Source organism: Delphinapterus leucas, chromosome 7 (assembly GCF_059928025.1).
Source record: "Delphinapterus leucas isolate spDelLeu-1000000601 "Yukka" chromosome 7, BTC_Dleu_Yukka2, whole genome shotgun sequence".
Lineage (NCBI taxonomy): Eukaryota > Metazoa > Chordata > Mammalia > Artiodactyla > Monodontidae > Delphinapterus > Delphinapterus leucas.
This window is the reverse complement of record NC_143135.1, coordinates 23,740,998-23,761,446: the sequence shown is the minus strand read 5'-3', so window position 1 is coordinate 23,761,446 and position 20,449 is coordinate 23,740,998. Positions and strand designations below refer to the sequence as shown.

The following is a 20,449-nucleotide window of genomic DNA, read 5'->3' as shown; positions in this document are numbered from 1 at the left end:
CTTCTTGGGGCTACAGAACTGTTCTACACCTTAACTGTGGTGGTAGGCCCATGTATGTATGCATTTGTCAAAACTCAGAAAACTATACACTAAGAAGGGTGCATTTTACCGCACGTAACATAATTTAAACACTAAAAAATATAGCACATCTCCTAAATTTTTCATCAAGAGGTCATTAATCTTCCCAATCTACTGTGCTGTCCTGACTATACCGTGTGTTCCAGCCATCTGTGAAGGTAAAGGATTGTTTCTCAGAACCCCAAGTAGCTCACAGTTTCACAGACAAAGCTATTTTTCCACTGTGTGAATTAATCTAAAGTAACATTCCACCAAAGCATGAAGATTCCATCTCATCAAATGGCACGTTTAATGAATTGCCCTTCTTGAGGGGGATGAAGTAATGCAAACGGAGTGCCAGCTGGGACAATCTGGTCTGGGTCCTGCCGAGGTTAGCTGGAGCTGGGCTCCACTCCCAACAGGTAGAAGTTCCACATTTTGCCACAAGCCTCTGGTGTCTCACCTGAGGCCACTCAGAGGCCACTCAGAGGGAGACAGGAGATCAAAGAGCCTGCCAGCTACACTCAGATGCACAGGAAAGAACTCAGGAGGTGACCTCATCTTCACAGGAGGGGAATGGGTGCGTGGACCTGCTCACACACTTCATTTGAGCTGGGGCGGGCAGGCGGGTTAGATATGTACAGACGTTGCTTCACAACAGAGGAAAAATGTTCAAAGGGGCCAGAGATAGCAAAACTTGGAGCCCTCCCCCCCAGTCCCTGGCAACTTCTCCTGTCCCTCTGTTTTCTTATCTGTCTTATTCTGCCACCATCTGACTTTGAGCCATCCTGCAGGTCACTGACCATACCTGCTCAGGCCAAATGGAATTGCTTGACCAGTAGTGGAAGCAGGAAGTCTTTGTTCCTTCCTCTTTTTCCCTGTGTGTGTGTGTGTGTGTGTGTGTGTGTGTGTGTGCGTATAACCTAAGTCAAGGTATACAGGGATGACTGGAGAAGAGGAACCATGTTTCTGGAAGGATCCAGAATGTGCTACAGCATATGCTGATTCCCCAGCCCCCAGCTTTCAGGAAAGGTGCTTTCTTTGTAGACAGTACCTTCTGAACATTCCCTCTTCATCCGTCTGCAGGGGAGGGTGTGGCAGAGGCCAACTGCAGCCAACAAGGAGCCAAAGGGAAAAAAGGGAGCTCAGAGCAAATCTTCTCCAGGGGCTTGATGGGAGCATCCCCCAGACACGGCTCAGTGCAGGTAAGGAGCGTGGAGCCTCATGCAGTGCATGGGGAGGTGGGGGTCACGCGGAGCTGCTGTTGGCATGTTGGCAGCTGCCGGGCCAGCCTCTGAGGAGTATGACAACACGGCTTGTTCTTTCCAGTTACCTGTCAGAAGTGAGCTCACTGTTTTGTTAACCTTCTCAGCCTTCACATTTTTGTGGACACTCTGTCTAGCTTCTATCTAGTCTGGCCCTGCTGTTTCATCTCTTTGTGTTTTTATTGCAGGTACTTTCTTTCAATCTCCTAAATTTTATTTTTCCTAATTTTATTTCCTAAACTGAAACCAAAAAGCCTTCCTTTTCCATGGCCTTAGTTTTCCTGTCTGTAAAATGGGGCTAGAGGAAGGGTCCTTCTGAAGGGTCAGTTCTGTGTCCAAAGAGCAGGAAATTTGGACTCAGTAGGTCTGGATTTCCAAGGTTTTATCTCCCACACATTTATAAAGACTACAAGAAACTAACACAACATTGTAAAGCAATTATACTCCAATAAAGATGTTAAAAAAACAGGAAAGAGGGCTTCCCTGGTGGCGCAGTGGTTGAGAGTTCGTGCCCCAGTCCGGGAGGATCCCACATGCCACGGAGCGGCTGGGCCTGTGAGCCATGGCCGCTGAGCCTGCATGTCCAGAGCCTGTGCTCCGCAACGGGAGAGGCCACAACAGCGAGAGGCTCGCGTACCACAAAAAAAAAAAAAAAAAAAAAACAGGAAAGAAAGAAAGGAAATCAGCTGAAAAAACGTCTCTTTGGCAAAGGATTACCTTGAGCTGGTTAGTTTTAAGAAATTGCAGACACAGGAGAAGCTCTGAAAACCAAATAGAAGTTACCCTTTTGTAAAAGACATTTCCAAGTGAACTCTCCGTTTGTAAGGGTGTATCAATCCCTCTCTGCACCAGGAAGAGGAAGATGACTCTAAATCCCTAGAAACTCTTATCATTGGAGAAGGCAACGACTTTAAGAACTCTGAATAACAACCTTACCCTTGTTTACTTTGCTTTTCCTGGTTACCTCCTGTAATTGACTCCGCCGCCCCAAACATCTTCGTTTGTCTTTAGCTGAAGATGGTATTTAAGGTGATGGCTTTGGCCATTCGGGAGAGTTACTCAGTTTTCCTGGGTACCTCTTACATATACAGAAGGTATACATGTTATTGTACTTGTGCTTGTTTTTCTCCTGTTAATCTTTTTATTACAGGGGTGTCTCAGCCAAGAACCTAGAAGGGTAAAGAGAAAATTATTTTTTTCCCCCTACATTTTGCTTCCCCCATCTTTTTAATCTCACAACCACCCCGGGAGGCAGGTGCTACAATTATCCCCATTTCACAGGTGAAGCTGAGGCACAAATAGGTTGAGTAACTTGCCCAATTTCCCATGACCAGTTAGTGGTGGAGCCAGTACTCAAAAGAGGTCTGTCTGGTCCATCTTATTTCCCAACTATGCTGTAGCACCAAAAAAAAGCACTAGGGTGAGGACAGGGGGAAATTGTGTGGCTGATATTAGAGGCATCTTGTAAACTTTACCCACAGCAAAAGCAAGAATCTAAGGTAGGGGAACATTCTCAATTTTTTTTTTTTTTTTTTTTTTTTTTGCGGTACGCGGGCCTCTCACTGTTGTGGCCTCTCCCGTTGTGGAGCACAGGCTCCGGACGCGCAGGCTCAGCGGCCATGGCTCACAGGCCCAGCCGCTCCGCGGCATGTGGGATCTTCCCGGACTGGGGCACGAACCCGTGTCCCCTGCATCGGCAGGCGGACTCTCAACCACTGCGCCACCGGGGAAGCCCAATTTTTTTTTTTTTAAATAATCAACTTTCTCTTCTTTTTTCTGAGTATTTATGCTATTAGTCAATAAGTGCAATTCTCTAAATATGCAGATACAAGACAAGTAACTCTTACGTGAACTTTTGTATACGCACACCCAAGTATGTAAAAATATGGAGAATAAAATAAGCTAGTTGATCGCTCATAACCGGTGGTCTATTTTTGAGTAAAAAATAAGTTTGAAAATACTGCCCCTGCTGTGTTTAGCTCTTCACTTTCAAACCCTGATTTAGCACTTTGCATTGCCCCGGGTAAAGAGAAACTCCTTAATAACTTGGTGGCAGAGTTTCTTCCAGCCTCTTTCCCAACCACCACCAAGGACCTGAGTTACCCACATTCTGGAAAGGAATGAGGCAGAGCCAGCAGAGAGGCCCAAGTTAGCAACGTGCTGGGCTCTGCTGGGCTCACAGATCCATGACGCCAGGGAGCCCTGGGGTGGTGGGTGGGAGATCTGTTACATAACTGAGCAGTAAGAATCAGGGCCTATCACAGGCAGGGCCCAGCCCAAGGTACAAGATGGATAAATCTAGCATCACAGCCTGGCCAGCCTTTCCTTGGAGGTGCCTGTCCATCTCCCTACCAGGCACTCTTCTCACCCCCAGGCACTTTTACTAACTAGCCCGTAAGGCCATCCTCCCTATCAACTAATTTCTGCTAAGATGTTTATCTGTGAATTGGTTCAGTTGAACTAGCTCCCTGACAGCATTTGAATTTTAATAGAGGATTTCTGCAGACCCGAAAGAATTAATCACCGAATTACAGCCTCTAAGAGGGGAAGGGATTGAGCCATCAGCTGATCCAGGGCTACAGATTCTCAGGCCTCCAGGGGCAGGCAGCAAATGCAGATGTCGGAAGCAGGCACAGAACAGTAGGGAGTGGTGGCGGATTGTGGCAGAATGGAGAACCATGTCCTATCTAAGGGCTTTCAAATTCCAGCTCTTAAAAACATTCTTCAGGCAAAGTACAGAAATACAAACAAAGCAAAACAAAAACAGCTACACACTAAATGCAACGTGGTATTCTTGCTTAGATCCTGGGACAGCTAGTGGAAAAACCAGTTACATGCAAATAAAGTCTGTAGTTTAGATAATAATGTATCAATGTTAATTTCTTAAATGTACCATGATTGTGTAAGATGTTAATGTTAGAGGGAGGGAGTTGTATACACGGGAATTCTCTGTATTATCTTTGCAACATTTTTATAAACCTAAAATTATTCCAAAGTGATAAGTTTATTAAAAACAAATAGCTACATCCATAGGGTGAGATTTTTGATAACAGAAGGTATAAGGGTTACTATGTCTATGAGCTTTATATATACTAATCCACTTAATCCTCATGACCATTCTATCAGGTAAATAGAAGTGCTTGCCTCCTTTTCTCAATGGGGAAACTAAGGCACAGACAAGTTAAGTATCTTGCCCAAGGTCACACAGTTAGAAACCAGGCTTCTAATCCAAATGCACAGTATTTATTCCTACACCAGCCCACTTGTGGGATGTAACACATGTTTATCAGGAAGCCAACTTGTAACTAGGAGGCAGGGTGGGGACTGCAGTGAGATGAGTGAGACACCTCCTTGGGCACAAAATTTAAGAGGCACTACCACCTCACATCATTAGGATGGGTGCTATCAAGAGAAAAGGAAGGGAAAGGAAGGCAAGGCAAGGGAAGGGAAGGGAAAAATCGTTGGCAAGGATGAGGAGAAGTTTGAACCCTTGTGCACTGTTGATGGGAAGGGAAAATGGTGCAGCCGCTGAAAGGTGGAAGCAACCCAAGTGTCCATGGATGGATGAATGGATAAGCAAAATGTGGTACATACATGCAATGGAATATTGCTCAGTCTTAAAAAGGATGGAAATTCTTATACATGCTACAATATGGATGAAGCTTGAGGACATTATGTTAAGTGAAATAATCCAGTCACAAAAAGGCAAGTGATTCCACTTATATGAAGCACCTAGAGTTGCAAATGTATAGAGATGGAAAGTAGAATGGTGGTTGCCAGGGGCTGGGGGAGGAGGGAAGGGGGAGTTACTGTTTAATGGCTATAGTGTTTCAGTTTGGGAAGATGAATGGTGGTGATAGTTCCACAACAATGTGAATGTACTTAATACCACTGTACTGCACACTTAAAAATAGTTAGGATGGTAAATTTTATGTTAGGTGTGTTTCACCACAATTAAATATAAAATAAATTAAAATAAAATAAAAATTTAAGGGGCCCTAAAATTTTCAGTCATCAAGATAAATAATATTCTAATGCAATATTTTTTAAAAATCCAAATTAATGGGAAAAAAATCCACAAGGAAAAAAATACCAAAATTTTAAATACAGACAGGATCAGGGACAGTGTCGTATCAAATTATATTGGAGTCCGAGGCAAGAGGAAAAATGGCAACACTGATCCTGAAGGACACACCCCCTTGAGAGCATATGGGAATTTTAGGGCTGATGGGGCATGGGGTATATATTGAAAAAGCTCCCCACATGATTCTGATATTCAGTATTCCCTGCCACCCCCCTCCACCCCCCACCCCCTGCCGCCACAGGAAAAAAGAAAGAAAAATTTCAGCATGGACTGGAAGAAACAGAGATCCAAAGTGGTTAACTTTCACTTACTGGAGGTCCTCTCTGGTTAGCAAATGAACTCATGGTGGAATGTCTGGGAGCTCAGTAGCCCGAGAAGGAGGCATCTGGGGGCTGGATGCCCTGGTGCCCCATTCCAGCACAGCTCTGCCTTGGGGACCCTGTGACCCAGGCTTTGAGGTGCTCGTTAGGACAGCAAACCTACACATGTGTGGCCAGATCTTTTGGACATGTCATTATCCACCAGCTCCAGGCTGATTTTAAAATGTGTTTCAGACCTCACCACCCAGCACCCTGCTACCCTTTGCCAACTCCCTTGGGAGTTACAGATGGGGAGGCAGCAGCAGGACAAGTTTCTGCAGCAACACCTGGGGTTTAGGTACCGCCATTAGCAATGCAAATGCAGGGGAGTGTCAGCTGATTTATTAAATGGAGCCCTTGGCGCGTCCTCTTGCCCCACTTGGGTTCATCTGTCATCCCCTCATCAGCCCTGGGAGCCGGGTGCACGCGCTACATGTGCTAACCCAGCTCAATTAATATTGTCTCAGTGCTCCGGATTTCTGGAGGCTTATTTCTTTTCTTTTTTTAAAATTTATTTATTTATTTTTGGCAGCGTTGGGTCTTTGTTGCTGCGCGTGGGCTTTCTCCAGTTGCGGCGAGCGGGGGCTACTCTTCGTTGCGGTGCGCAGGCTTCTCTTTGCGGTGGCTTCTCTTGTTGCGGAGCACAGGCTCTGGGTCCACGGGCTTCAGTAGTTGTGGTGTGTGGGCTCAGTGGTTGTGGCACACGGGCTTAGTTGCTCCGCGGCACGTGGGATCTTCCCGGACCAGGGCTTGAATCCGAGTCCCCTGCATTGGCAGGCGGATTCTTAACCACTGAGCCACCAGGGAAGCCCGAGGCTTATTTGGATCCTGGTGATTAGTCATGAGATCCTGTCAGTAGCCTTGTAGGCCCGCACCCTCTCTCTCTGTGTGTGATTTTCTGTTTTCTTTACCAGGGAGCAGACAACTCATTTCTTTCTTTCTCAGCCTGCAGGGCCTGGCCCTGTCGGCCAGCACCTCCAGCCACACTGCTTTCTCACCCTGGGGTCCCTGCAGATGTGACTCCTCCCATACCTTTCCCCTTCCTGCCCTTCTCCCTTCCCCGAACACCTCAACTATTCCTGTTGTTCAGCGGTTCTCAACTGGGAGCCATCTTGCCTTCCCAGGGACATCTGGCAACGTCCAGAGACACTGCGACTGTCATAGATGGGGCGTTGGGGGCGGTGCTACTAACGTCTGGTGAGTAGAGGTCTAGGCTGCTGCTAAAGGTTGTACAGTTCCCAGGACACCCCCGCCCCCCAGCAAGAATTATCTGGCCCCCAATATCAATAGTCCCGAGGTCAAGAAACACTGGCCCAACTAACCAGATCCGTCAATCGCAGCTCAAGCATCACCTCCTCTGACAGGGAAGCCATGTCTGAGCAGACTTCCCTGCCATCCTCAACCCACCCCCGCCCCAAATGCACAGCAGACTCGGCCATTTTCAGGGCATGCCCCTACTTCCCTTTAGAGTACTTACCATAATTTGTCGATATATTTTTGTGCTTTTGTTTGATTAATGTCTACTCCCAGGCTCAGGCTGCACAAGCTCAGGGCCCTTGTCTATGTTCACATACCTCTGCATCCCCAGAGCACAGCAGGTTACTTGATACATGGTAGGTTCTATGGGATTTACTGGATGAACCAATGGATACATACTCCTTCTGTATTCCCCGTGAAGGACCCTCCAGGTTCAAGGCAGTCCTTAGGACCCGCTGGACTGAAATAGCTGGGAAAGGGCTCAGCCTCTGTGTAACACTGGTTGCTGACAATGAGGGGTGAACAGATCCTGATTAAGCGTCTCCCCCTTCCTGACCCTTCCATCCTCTCCTTCTCCCTCTTCTTCCTCTCCCACTTTCCCTCCCAATAGGCAAATATTTATTGAGCATCTCCTGAATATCAGGAACTATTAGGTATTAAGTATACAACGATGAACAAGACAGACACAGAACTTGACTTCATTGATCGCTAGGCTTTTGAGAAGACAGTCGTTAAACAAGTTTACACAAGTGTGATGAATGTCCCAGAGGAGAAGGAAATAGGGCCGTGAGTGTCCATGCCAGGAGAATCTGAACTGGGTGGGAAGGATCAGGCAAGGACTCCCTTTTTTTCTTCCTCCTCCTCCCAGACCTCTGTTTCTATCCCTGGGCTGGGATTAATGTGAATAATGTGGTAAATTATAAGCCTCAGGAATCATCTCTAAAGCTTGTAGGCACAGCCCAAGGGTGCACAAGACAACTGCTGGGTGTAAATAGAAAATGTTACAGCTTTTTATATTTATTTTCACCTCACCCTTGTTTGAGTTTTAATTTGGAGGTCTATTTGATTGGGTCTCTGGAAACAGACTCTGAAATGTAAAGCTGCGTGAAGGTGAGTGGGAGTGGTCTCAGGTGATACACCTGTGATGACGTGAGGACGGCAGGATTGGGCAGTGGGGGAAGCTGACCTGAATGCACGTGTGACAGAGGCCTCAGCCATCGTACAGAGAGCTCTGGAGCTGGGATGGCCCTCAGAGCAGTCCTGAATTAAGGCAAAGGAGTTGGGCTTTTGCACCCCCATCAATCACTGGCTGCAGGCCACACCCTGGGAGATCATGACCTTGGATGAGCAGTTTCCTTCAGCGGAGGGCGGTTTCCAGTGAGGACTGCAGCTGTGAGGCTTTAGCAACTGACCTTCCTACTTCTAGGAGATGGAGGCATCAACTCTAAAGAGGGGATCTGGACAGATCACCACAGTACCCACCACGAGAATCTAATCACAGAGCCATACATGTGAATTTCACACAGACAGACACACACACAGAGACACACACATACACTCATGCTTTGGGGATTGTGTGCCCCCAAATTGTGTGTTATGCTGATAGGTTCATGCCACTCAGAAAGTTTGAAGACCACCAGTTTAGAGTAGGGGGTACCCAATTGATAAAATGCCCCCTTTTTATCCGTTTACCCCTGCACTTCCATTTCTATCATGGGTCCTATGTTTCAGAAAATCTCCTCCCAAACTGCTGTGCTAAGTAATGCGTTTACTTCTCCATTTTGAAATTAATGATAAACGGAAACAACGCTGGGTGATAGAAACCAAGAGAAGCAACACCAAAAGCAACCTGATTTGGACTCTGATATGATTAACTTTTAGCTGCTACAGTGGTTAAGAGTCTGGGTTTGGAGCCTGGCTATCTGGGTTCACATACCAGTTCTACTACTTACCCTGTGGACTTGAGTGAGTTAAATTGCCTCATTCCTGCTTCTTTATCTACAAAACAAGAATAACATAACAACTTGCCTCATGGGATTATTGTGAGGAGTACATGAACTAATGCATTCAAAGTGCTTAAGACAAAGTCTGAGACATAGTAAACCCTCAACAGATGTTAATATCATGAACCTGCAGTTGTTTTTTTTTTTTCCCCAGGGAAGTGGAGGCTTTTGCCTTTTGAAACTATTGAGGAGGCCCTTGTATCAGTTAAGATCAGGCTCGACAGTGAGTGACAAAGAACGCAAAGTAAGAGGTAGAAGTTTATTTCCCTTTCATGGTATGCATTGCCACCTAGTATGGCAACTCCATGGTTTTCAGAGACCAAGAATTTTTCTAGCTTGTTGCTCCTTTACCTTCAGCCTGAAGATCCTACCTCATAGTCTGGTATAGCTGCTCAAGCCCCAACCATCACGTCTACATTCCAAGCCAATTGGAAGGAGGAGGGCACATCCCCTACCTTTAAGAACATTTCATGGAAGTTGCACACTGGCTTCTGCACCTATCCTGTGGGCCAGAGCTTAGTCTCACGGCCAGCCTTAGATGCAAGGGAGGCTGGGAAATGTAGTCTTTGTTCTGGGTAGCTGCATGCTCAGGTAAAATGTGGAGAGTGGTCTTCTGCTTAGGAAGAAGGAAAGAATGGATATCAGAGAACAACTAGCAGTCTCTGCCAAATGTCCCGACTTTGCTCTTAACATTGGAAGGGCAGGAAGGCACAGCCCATTACCCGCAATATTTCACTGATGACTAACAGTGAATCCAGGACACATAGAGCTGTTCTTTCCTTTGGTCTGAAGCTGACAGCTGTGCTCCCTCAGAGCCCAGGAATGGATTCTGCCTGAGCCACCAGTTGAAGGGCGCCTCCTCTCCTTGCCCTGCAGGGAAACTCACTCTTTTGGGGACCTCTCTAGTCACATATCACACCCCACCCAAGGGCCCTGGACCCCTAAATACGTCTGCTCTCTTCCTCATCCCACGTCTTCCCTTCTTTGGCCTGTAAGCTGGTTTTCAGTGTTGTGGTGGTTCTCCCAGGCTGGGGCTGGAGAGGCCTTAGGACAGGGATGAGGCAAACCTGACCATGGGGGCTGTGTCTCCTACAGCCCCTCCTGTGGTCATTCAGGGTGGTCTCAGTCTCTCCTCTACCTTGAGGTCCTTTTGACAAAAGTCCCCTCTCGTTGGCGTGCCTTGATGTGCACCTGCCCCAGGAGGAGGTGGTGGGCTGTTCCCAGCTGTGTCCTGGAACAAGTTCCCCACACCCCCTTTCAGGGACGACTGAGGACTCCAGCTGAGAGCTGAGCATATGGCACTAGTGTGGCCCAAGTCACCCAAGAAACCCCCAGAGGGCAGTAAACTTTATTCCTTATCAAGGCCCAGGCAAGTCCCTGGTCCTGCCAACCTTCGCATGACCTTTTCCAATAATTTATTACTACAGGGAACCAATTGTTACTTGGTATCCACTATGTGCTAGGAACTGTGCCAGGGTCTTAAATCAGTTCATTGAATCCTTACGACAGTTTTTTGAGATGGAGGGTTTTAACTCCACTCACAAACGAGGAAACCAAAGCTCAGAGAGGTTGAGTAACACACCTAAGGCTATATATAGGTCTCGAAAGTGGTGGGGTCAGGACTAGAGCTCTGGTCTGATTCCAGACTATGTTCTCCAGTCCAGTAAGAGTTGCCTGTTACTTAAATGCATTTGATTAGTCAGTGGTGTGGGGGGTGGAGAATCAACTAAATTAATGCAACTTATATTTACTGAGCTACTCCTAAGTGTCAGGCATTGGGGAGACAAAGAAGAATAAGACACACCGGGAATTCCCTGGCAGTTCAGTGGTTAGGACTCCGCGCTTTCACTGCCGAAGGCCTGGGTTCGATCCCTGGTCTGGGAACTAAGACGTGGCACGGCCAAGAAAAAAAAAAAAAAGATACAGCCCCTCAAGGAATGTCAGCTTAGCCAGGGAGACAGTCATAGATACAGATTATTTGGAGTCAGTTTATTAAGGGTAAAACTATAGCACAGGATATTATGGATACCTCACAGCATAATCCACACCTGGCTGGGTATTTAAGGCGTAGGGAGTGGTAGGAATCATGGAAGGCTGCCTGGAGGGCAGCTCTCTGATTTGCCTTTAAGACTCAACTCTCTGAGTTGAGACACCTCAACTCAACTCTCTGAGTTGAGTCTTAAAGGATGAATTTGATGTAGCCAGGTTAAGAGTGGAAAGGTCAGGCAGAGGGCACAACACATGCAAAGGTCAGGAGGTAGGGCCAACATAACATTCCAGGCACATGCCCGATAGGTATTGGCTCCTGTGTAGCATTCTACCACACACTCAGTAAACATTGTTCACGAAATAAATCCATTTTCCTCCTACAGCGCCTGAAGAAAACCTTTCCAATCACTCAGTTGATTTGTCGGTCACATTCTTCTTGAATTTTTCACCTGTTGGCCAGGCTCCTACTTCCACCTCCTCCCCCTACTCCCTAGTTCCTTATGGAAAGTGTTCTTTTTCACCAGCAGACATTTTTTGTCTGGTTCCTGGGACTCCGTCTTGCTTGCGTTCACTGGAAGCTGAATAGATAGTGTACTGCTTGGGGTTCTGTCGAGATGTTGGGTGAATGAAAGCTTCCACCTTGGGTGAGCAAGTTTTTCACAGGGACTTTGACTGACTTAAGAAAGACAGAGCCCATCTGCTTCCTCCATCCTTCTCAAACGTGGTTTCCAGGGAGCTCTGGTGTCCGCTCACCTCCTTAAGAGAGCTTTGCCTTCTATTGGTTCCCAGATTTCAGTTGCCAGGACACCTGAGGGAGAGATGGTTGTCTGGGTCTTCAGTTCCTCCAGCTTCATGTTGCTATGGATTCTCCGCACCTCCATGGTGGGTCCTAACCTCTCTACATCCCCTTCTCAACTTACTCCAGATTCCTTCTTACCTCTTCACACTTGTGCCATCCCCACACACGTGGTAACCTATATTCAGAAAATTATATCTTACAGGCTTCAGTCAGAAGCAGGAATTTCCAAGGGTGGGATTTTACTGCCAGAGTTCTGGGTGATCTTTCCAGGCATTTTCTGGGCTGGTGGCCTCTTCAGACACCCCTGAAATCATAGAAGCCTGTCAAGAAGGTATATAAAGTCAGGAACACAGGCTCTGCCCTGCACAAACCTGAGTTCAAACCTGTGCTCTGCTGTTTCATAGCTGGGTATCCTCGAGCAAGTGGCTAAGCTTCTGTATTCTTGTCTGGAAAGTGGGGGTGATAAGAGTTCCACTTCAGTGACTTACAGGTGGATGAGGTGAGACCATGTATGTAAAGCACTTGACATGGAAACTATTATTATAGCACCTCTTGCCAGCTTGTAGACGGCTCGCACTCATATATTGATTCATTTAGCAAATGCTGAATGCCTGCTGTGCATCAGGTGCTATACTAGGCCCTGAGAGCATAGGCGTGAACACGGTAAAATGACCATTGATTGTGACCATATGATCACAGTGGATGAAGACACTGGGAACAGGCTTCTGTGCCTCTGTGGCTAAATTGCTTTTAAGAGTGAATGCCCCTACTCTGTGCATAAGCACATGAGAGAAATTCTGCCCATCAGTGACTCTCCCAGTCTGACCTGGCTTCCTCCTGAGAGTTTCTATAGCCTTTTCTTTAATAGATTCTTGGATACATGAAAAGCATCCTAAGTAAGTTCAATTACATAGAACCATTGGTTCCTGTGTTCTTAGATGTCTCACAAAACTGAGAAACACACTCCTCGGAGCTCAGGAAAATGAAGGACTGTCATTTAGGTAGAAGAATCTCTGATCTAACTGAATGCGTGTTCACCTGGCATAATTATAATAAATACATTTAAATATTATTCTTACATTTTGTGATTATAAAACCATACATGCTCATGGTAGAATGGTTGAAAAATACAGAATACAAAAAAATGTATAAATGATTTGTACTAACAGTTAGTGGTTTAGTGCAATATTCTCAAAGTGTGGTCCAAAGACCCTCTGGGGGCCCCTGAGATTCTTTTAGGAGGTCCACAGAGGCAGAATTCTTTTAATAATAATAACACCAAACCATTATTTGTTTGTTTTACTCTTATTCTCTCTTGAGTGTACAGTGGAACTTTCCCGAAACTATAGGACATGTCATGACATCATCACTCTAAAAGCTTATGTGCTGGTGCATACCTACGTTTTTAAATTTTCTAATTTTAACTTTGAATATAATAACCATCCGTAGATATAATTCACAAAAACAAAAGTTCTTTGTGATAATTTTCAAGAGAATAAAGGGATCCTGAGAGCAAAATGTTTGTGGTTTAGTGATTTTTTTTCCAGTCTTTGGCCTATGAATGTCTAATCAAAAAAAATTGGCATCATATTATATGTACTTTGTATCCTGCTTTTTCACTTAGCTAATATATTATAGATTTACATAAGACATTAATATACCTTTATGTTGTATCTCCTAAACAATAATAATAACACTTCTGTGAGCTGGGCACTGTTCTAAGTTCTTTACATAGCAACCCTCTGAGATAGGAACAGTTATAATCTCCATTTTAAGAAAAATAACTAATGTTAATTAACTCTCCCAGGGTTATAGAGCTAGGGAAAGACAACATTGGAATTCAAACTTAGGCCATCCTCATGTACAGTCGTTCATTATCCGAATGTTGCAGAATTTATGTACTCATTCCGTAATTTTTGGACATTTAAGTTTTCAACTGTTTTCAATTTTTCACTAACATAAAATAATACCATGTGAATATCCTTGAACATATAGCTTTTCTGGGCTCACTGATTATTCCCTTGTGATCAGTTCTTAGAAGTAGAATTATTGGGTCGGGGGAGGGATGTGTATCAGTATTTTCAAAATTTTGATACATATTGCCAAATTATCTTCCAAAAAGTCTGTGCTCATTCACACTTGCACCCTAGATACCTGAAGAGCCTTCATCTCACTTCATCCTCACTGATATTTTTGCAAACATGATAGGCAAAGGAAAGATAGCTCCTTGGTTTACTAGACGTCTCTTTCCCCTCTAGGGAAGCCGAATGGCATTTAAAATCTTTTTTTGGCCATGTGTATTTCTTCTAGTGTAAATTATCCATATTATGATCTATCTTTAATGACAGTAACCTGATTTTCATTCACACATTCTTGTGTTTATGGCTCAAAGTAAGTGTTACCAACATCAGAGCGATCACATAGACTCTTAGTCTAACGGTAATATCACTTGATAAAAAGTATTTGGGACTCCTTTATGGGATTTGCATGCAGAGTAGTTTATAAGCCACAAAGGAAAAGAGGAAATTCTTTGTATAGAGCATTATTATCACCTTTAAAAATGTTGTTTGCATTTTTAAAAAACCCCACAATACTATATTGTTCACTAAGCTAATTTACCAGGTTGGATCCAAATAACTTTTTGGCTGTCTGCTAATATCAGCTCTTCTCCCACGGGAGTAGGAGTGATTACAGAAGTTATCTGGAGTGGACACGGTCAGTGCCCTGCCTATTTCCCCTTCACCTGGCCAGTGCGCCCACTCCACAGGTTCTGTGGGTAAAGCTGCCCCTTCTTCAGAGCATTCTCTGCTGACAAAGAGCGGCCAGCCCCATAGGTTAGACAGCCCCTTCACACCCTGAGGACAGCCAGTAGCCAATGACAAACGTAGAGATATAAAAGGCTGACTTCCTTGCCTCAAGGGAAACTCAATTATGGGGTGAAATGCCTGCTCCAGAGCTTTCTGAGGGGCCAGACTGATGCTAGTCTTCAGCTAAGACCATATCCTTACTTCGCTTTTTTCTCTTGCCCTATTCTGTTTCCCTCACTTCTCTTCTCCTGAGAGCACTTTTTCAATAGAGAATCCCCACCTTAGGCTCTGCTTTTAGGGAATCCTACCTAAGACAGTTGGTAGCAACAGTGACCGTGGTCTCTGGCTTGCTATAGCAGTGCAATGGCTAAGAATTCCACCTTCGGTGAGCATGAAGATGCAGGAGAAAATGTCCCTGGCATCTGAGAGGCACGGAGCAAAACCAAAGACTGTGAAATTGGGAGGCTGCTGCTAAGTGCTGTTGATTCACTGAAGAGAGAAAAGCAAGGCTCCGATGTGTTAGTCAGCAACTTAAAGCTGAGGGCCTCTTTGGTGGCACTTAGAGACAGTCCTCTTCTGCAACCAGAGGGCAGACAGAGCTGAAGGGCAAGCACAGAACCTAGTTACAAGGATAAGCAGGACTTCCACGTGGGCTGAATTCTCAGCTTAGGAAAACATCCTATGCCAAAGACCGGACCCTGGTAGGAAAAGAACCCTAAAAAGAACTCTAAGGCTTGAAATACAGACACCTGGTGAGATGCACTTGAGGACCTTGAACCCTCAGATTTTGGATTTCCCTGAACCCCCTGGGCATGCATAAATGGCCCACTCCCCATTGTTAGAAGATGGAGTCCCCCTCCCTCTTCTTGAAGATACTACTGAGTCTTAAATGAGGCTGGTGCCTTAAGAGAGAGCGCTTGCTCTTTTCAGGATCAGCTACCATCTTCTTCCTCCAGGTCACCATACCTATCATTAAGGTCAAATCTCAGCATAACACCACTGGGGAAGTAACAAGCCTGCAAAGGGAGGAGAGGAATTACATGTTAAAGAAGGTACAGAAACTGGTTAATATGTGCCATTAGGAACTGGGCGAATATGCTTAGGAGGGGGTCATGAGGATGCTGGATGAAGGTGGGAGGTTAAGGGAACACTCATCAATACAGGGTGAAGGGCCTCAGGGGACATGTTTAATATACTGCTGTGGTAGTTGTTCATATCTTAGAAAAAGTGATAGGTTGAATTAATGAGATAGAGATGCCAGACTGCCTGGTAACTGCGGGGAAGGGATCAAAAGTCTCAGAGAGGGGCTTCCCTGGTGGCGCAGTTGTTGGGAGTCCGCCTGTCGATGCAGGGGACACGGGTTCGTGCCCCGGTCCGGGGAGATCCCACATGCCGTGGAGAGACCGGGCCCGTGAGCCATGGCCGCTGAGCCTGCGCGTCTGGAGCCTGTGCTCCACAACGGGAGAGGCCACAACAGTGAGAGGCCCACGTACCGCAAAAAAAAAAAGTCTCAGAGAACTGAACTTGCTAGAATGGGTCAACTACATAAGACTGCAAAACCAGAAGCTGACTCTGTTCCTCCATTTACTGAGGTGAAAAGGAATGCACTGGGAGGGGCTGTACCGGAATCACCGAGAAGCTCTAGAGAGGCTGTTTTCTTTAGGCTGCAGCCGATAATAGAAGATGCTATTCCAGAACTAGACTCCCTAGTATTGATGAGAATAATAGGGTCGCAGAAGAGCAGAGGCCAGGTGGTAACTCTTAACCATCAGAGGCAAGGTGGATGTAATTACCGAAATGAGCCATGTTATTGGAATGTCACCCAGGGAGGTCTGACCTGAAGCTACCTATGAAGGTAGCTAATAGGTCATGTTGTTTCTAGGGCCAAGATAGACTGTAGTCAATAAGAATATTTGCTTAACACATAAAATCAAAAGAGATCAAGAATGGATGAAAAGAAGGCTGAGGTCAGCCATCCTGGTAGAAAATCAGGATTTCCTGCCCAGTTTCCAGACATGAGTCAATTCTCAGATCCAGAACCCATTGACAGCAAAAGGGGCTGGGTTCCCATGTGAGAAGAAGTATGTATACTCTAGAGATTCCTCAAGACGTATGGCTATTTACCCAGGTAACTACATATGGGGAAAGGGAAATACCCAGTTCTTTCAAGTGCTATTGGATATAAGGTCAGAGGTGATCTTAATACTGAGAATCCAAAGTGCCATCATGACCCCTTTTAAAATAGGGGCATATGTAAGTCAGGTAATAAGTTGAATCCTGACCCAGGCTTGTCTCACCATTAGTAAACTGAGACCATGGATCAACCCAGCGATCACTCCCCCAACTCCCAAATGTATAAATAGAATGGACATTCTTAGCAATTTGCAGAATAATTACATTGGATCTTTGACCTGTAGAATAAAAGTAATTATAGTACAAAAGGCCTCCAGACCTCCATGTTCTCATATGTCAAATATGTGTAAGTCCCCTAAACTGCACCATTTGTTCAAGATAGTATATCAAAGCCCTGTGCATTCCCTAGGGGGAATGGCAGACTGGTGCCGACTTAGAAGACATAAAAGATGTAGGGGGGTGGCCCCCATCGTATGCTTATTTAATTTATCAGTCTGGCCCCTGAAGAAGTGGGTCATTGGGAGGACAGTGCACTGCTGCAAACTTAGCCAAGTAACACCCCCCAACTGCAGCTATTTCTCACTATAGTAGATTAATACATCTTCATGTGTATGGTATTCAGTCATTACCCGGCAAATACGTGGTTTTAAATACCCATCAGAAAGAAGGATCAGAAGCAGCTGACATGTATATGCATTGAAAAATAATATACATTCACAGTTTGTGCCTCTGTCACAGTGTAGTCCAATGGGACCTAAACCATCTGCCAATTATGCAGAATTATATTGACGACATCGTGTAATCAATGCTGAGAGGTGGCAAATTCTCCGGATGCCTTGGCAACATTCATGTGCTTCAAGGAGTAGGAGATAAAAACTATAAAGATTCAGCAACTTACCACAATGGTGAAGTTTTCAGGGGTCCAGTGATCTGGGCATGCTGGGTTATCCTATCTAAAATCAAGGTCAAGTTTTTGCACTCTGTAACTTATACAGTTAAAAATAGGCCTTTTTGGGTTTAGGAGAAAGCATATTCCACCCAAAAACTGATCTGCTTATTGGGCGACACAGAAGGATCCTCCAATGTGTGGGGTTTATGACACTCTTCCAATAAACCTCTTATACTAGAATTCCCATCTCAGGCTCTGCATCCAGGGAACGTGACCTGAGACAGGTGCTTCAAATGAGGCCAAGTTGTTCAGAGCCAGAAAACGGGGCACTTGGGTCTTAGTTCTACTGAGTTTTCTTCTGGCCAAGTGATCCAGGCATGTTATTTTGCCCCTCCAGGCCTCCATGTTCTCATATGTAAAATATGGTATTAGTGTTGGTTCAGCATTTCTTAACCTTATTTCATCAGATAACAGACATGACAGAAAAGATTTACATGTATGACATACTCCCAAGGGTGTGCCCCTCAGCACGCATAAGAGAAGCTGCAAGTTATGTGCAATTCCCAGCAGGCTGGCTGTAACTCCGTCCCTCCCTCCCTCCCTCCCACTCAAGAATCCATATTGGAATGCAGTAGGGTAGATACGGGATAATGTGGTAAGGGGTAAGCTTGATGTTGTTCTAATTGGGGTTTTTTGGTTTGTTTTTGTTTTTTGTTTTTTGTGGTACGTGGGCCTCTCACTGTTGTGGCCTCTCCCGTTGCGGAGCACAGGCTCCGGACGCGCAGGCTCAGCGCCCATGGCTCACAGGCCCAGCTGCTCCGCGGCATGTGGGATCTTCCTGGACCGGGGCATGAACTCGTGTCCCCTGCATCGTCAGGCGGACTCTCAACCACTGCGCCACCAGGGAAGCCCTGTTCTAATTGGTTTTTAAAAACATTATTCACAATCTATAGTACTTTAATGTGTTTTTAAAAATATTTTCAACGAATTTCACAATGTCTTGACAACATGGTTCAGAACTGGTGGTTAAAAATACTCTTTAAGATTACTTTCCACCTCCAAGCTTTTAGATTCTGAAAATGAGTCCCAAAAAGCAGAGTTCCAAAACTATGTTTCTATGTCAGTGCCTCTCTGATACTTGAAGCAAGAGCACTCATTTGTATATAAAAATTTGAATATAAGTTGAATGGACATTTAATGGGAGCTTCACCTATTGTGACCCTTATATGGAGTCATTCACCCCATATTTACTAATTGCTTACTCTTGTGCTATTTCTAGACTGTAGAAGTCTACATTGTGATGAGTTGATTAAAATTTAGTGTCTTTATAGTAACATTGCAAGAAGTACAATGTTAAGTGTTAAAAAGTGCAAATTAATAAGTGTTAAGAGAGAAAACGGTTCTATGATCAGAGAATATTGGGTCAATTAGGGATAATAAGATTCCTTTACTGCAGAACTTCTCAAGTCCTTTCACCTAATTTGTTAATATGTCTTGTGAATCTCCAGGAGAGAAATTTAGTTTACAGTGTTTCCCAAAGATTTTGAACATGGAACTTCATAGAACAGATGTTTCCAGGAACACACTTTGGAAAAGTCTGTTCTACAGCCATACCAGGTTTCAACGGCTCCCAAGTAGTCTGAGATACTTCTGCAGTGATACCATCTGCGCTGGCTTACCCACCGCCAAAAAAAATGATGCTCCTGAGTGATATACAGTGCTGTCTACTAAATGTGCTTCACTGCCCTTCCCGTTACTTCCTTCCACATGTGTAGTCCGGATTCCATGAAAGCAAATAGTGGATCCACTCTAGAAAGTGTATTGCTACCCCTCTGACAGATATTTGTGGGGTAATGTACCAGAGGTCAAAATACCCAGTTCTGGACCTAGCTCTGGCACCCAGTAGAAAGGTGACCAGGGGTTAGAGACTAAGAATGAATGAGATACAATAATTAAAATAACAGTGGTTTTGTTTGTGAAATGAGTTGATTTTTTGTGTGTGTCATTTAATAGATGTATTTTTAAAAAATAAAACAAAGCACCTACTGCATTTTCAGGCATATAACGTAAGAGCATCTCGAAGATGAGAACCTGGAAAGTAATATTATTAATGATTCCATTTATGGAACACTCTATGCTTCTATGCTTGAACTATGCTAAATATTTTACAATCAAGTCTTCGCTCATAGGCCATCTCCTCAAAGAAGTCTTTCCTTACTATCCTATATCAAATTGTTTCCCTGTCGCTCTCCATACCCTAATCAGGCTTTATGCTTTATAGAATGTATCTCTCCCCAACACTGTATTATTTTTCTGCTTATTGTTTATTTCCCCAGCTAGAATTTAAGCTCCATGAGGACAAAGGTTTTGGTATTTTGTTCTGTTCTGTATCCCTAACATTAGAACAGTCCCTCAATAAAATATTTAAACAAGAAAGATATAAATGAATGATCTCGTGGAATTCCAACCACAGCCCTGTGAACTAAGTCCTATTATTATCTCCATTTAGTAATTGAGGAGACTGGGCCACAAAGACATTAAGCCACTTGCTTAAGGACACAGTAAGTGGTAGAGCCTGTATTCAGATCTAGGTGTGACTCATGGCTTCAGCCACCAGGCTATACAGCCTTTTAATGAATACAATGTTGCTTCTCAGAAGGTGGTATCTGGCCTCCTGGTGACTCATTAAAATGTAGATAATTGGGGTTCACTCTGATACATTGAAACAGAATGAGTGAGGGAGGGCTGGAGGAGAATAAAAGGTAAGAAAAGGGAGGAGGCGGAGAGAAAAAAAAGCACATCTGTCT

At 44.8% G+C, this 20,449-nt stretch overlaps 1 protein-coding gene across 5 annotated transcripts in view; it reads left to right on the top strand.

Moving 5' to 3' along the window:
• The first annotated feature begins 381 nt into the window (after window positions 1–381).
• The window catches only part of LOC149748703 (uncharacterized), a 58,448-nt gene continuing 38,380 nt past the window's right edge, over window positions 382–20,449 (top strand). Inside the window, exon 1 of one of the 5 annotated variants that reach the window (XM_089914935.1) lies at window positions 382–1,262. In XM_089914935.1, coding sequence (XP_089771061.1) covers window positions 1,230–1,262 — 33 coding nt within the window. In that variant the 5' untranslated portion in view covers window positions 382–1,229. The other 4 variants (XM_089914937.1, XM_089914936.1, XM_089914938.1 and 1 more) reach the window with 4 other exon arrangements.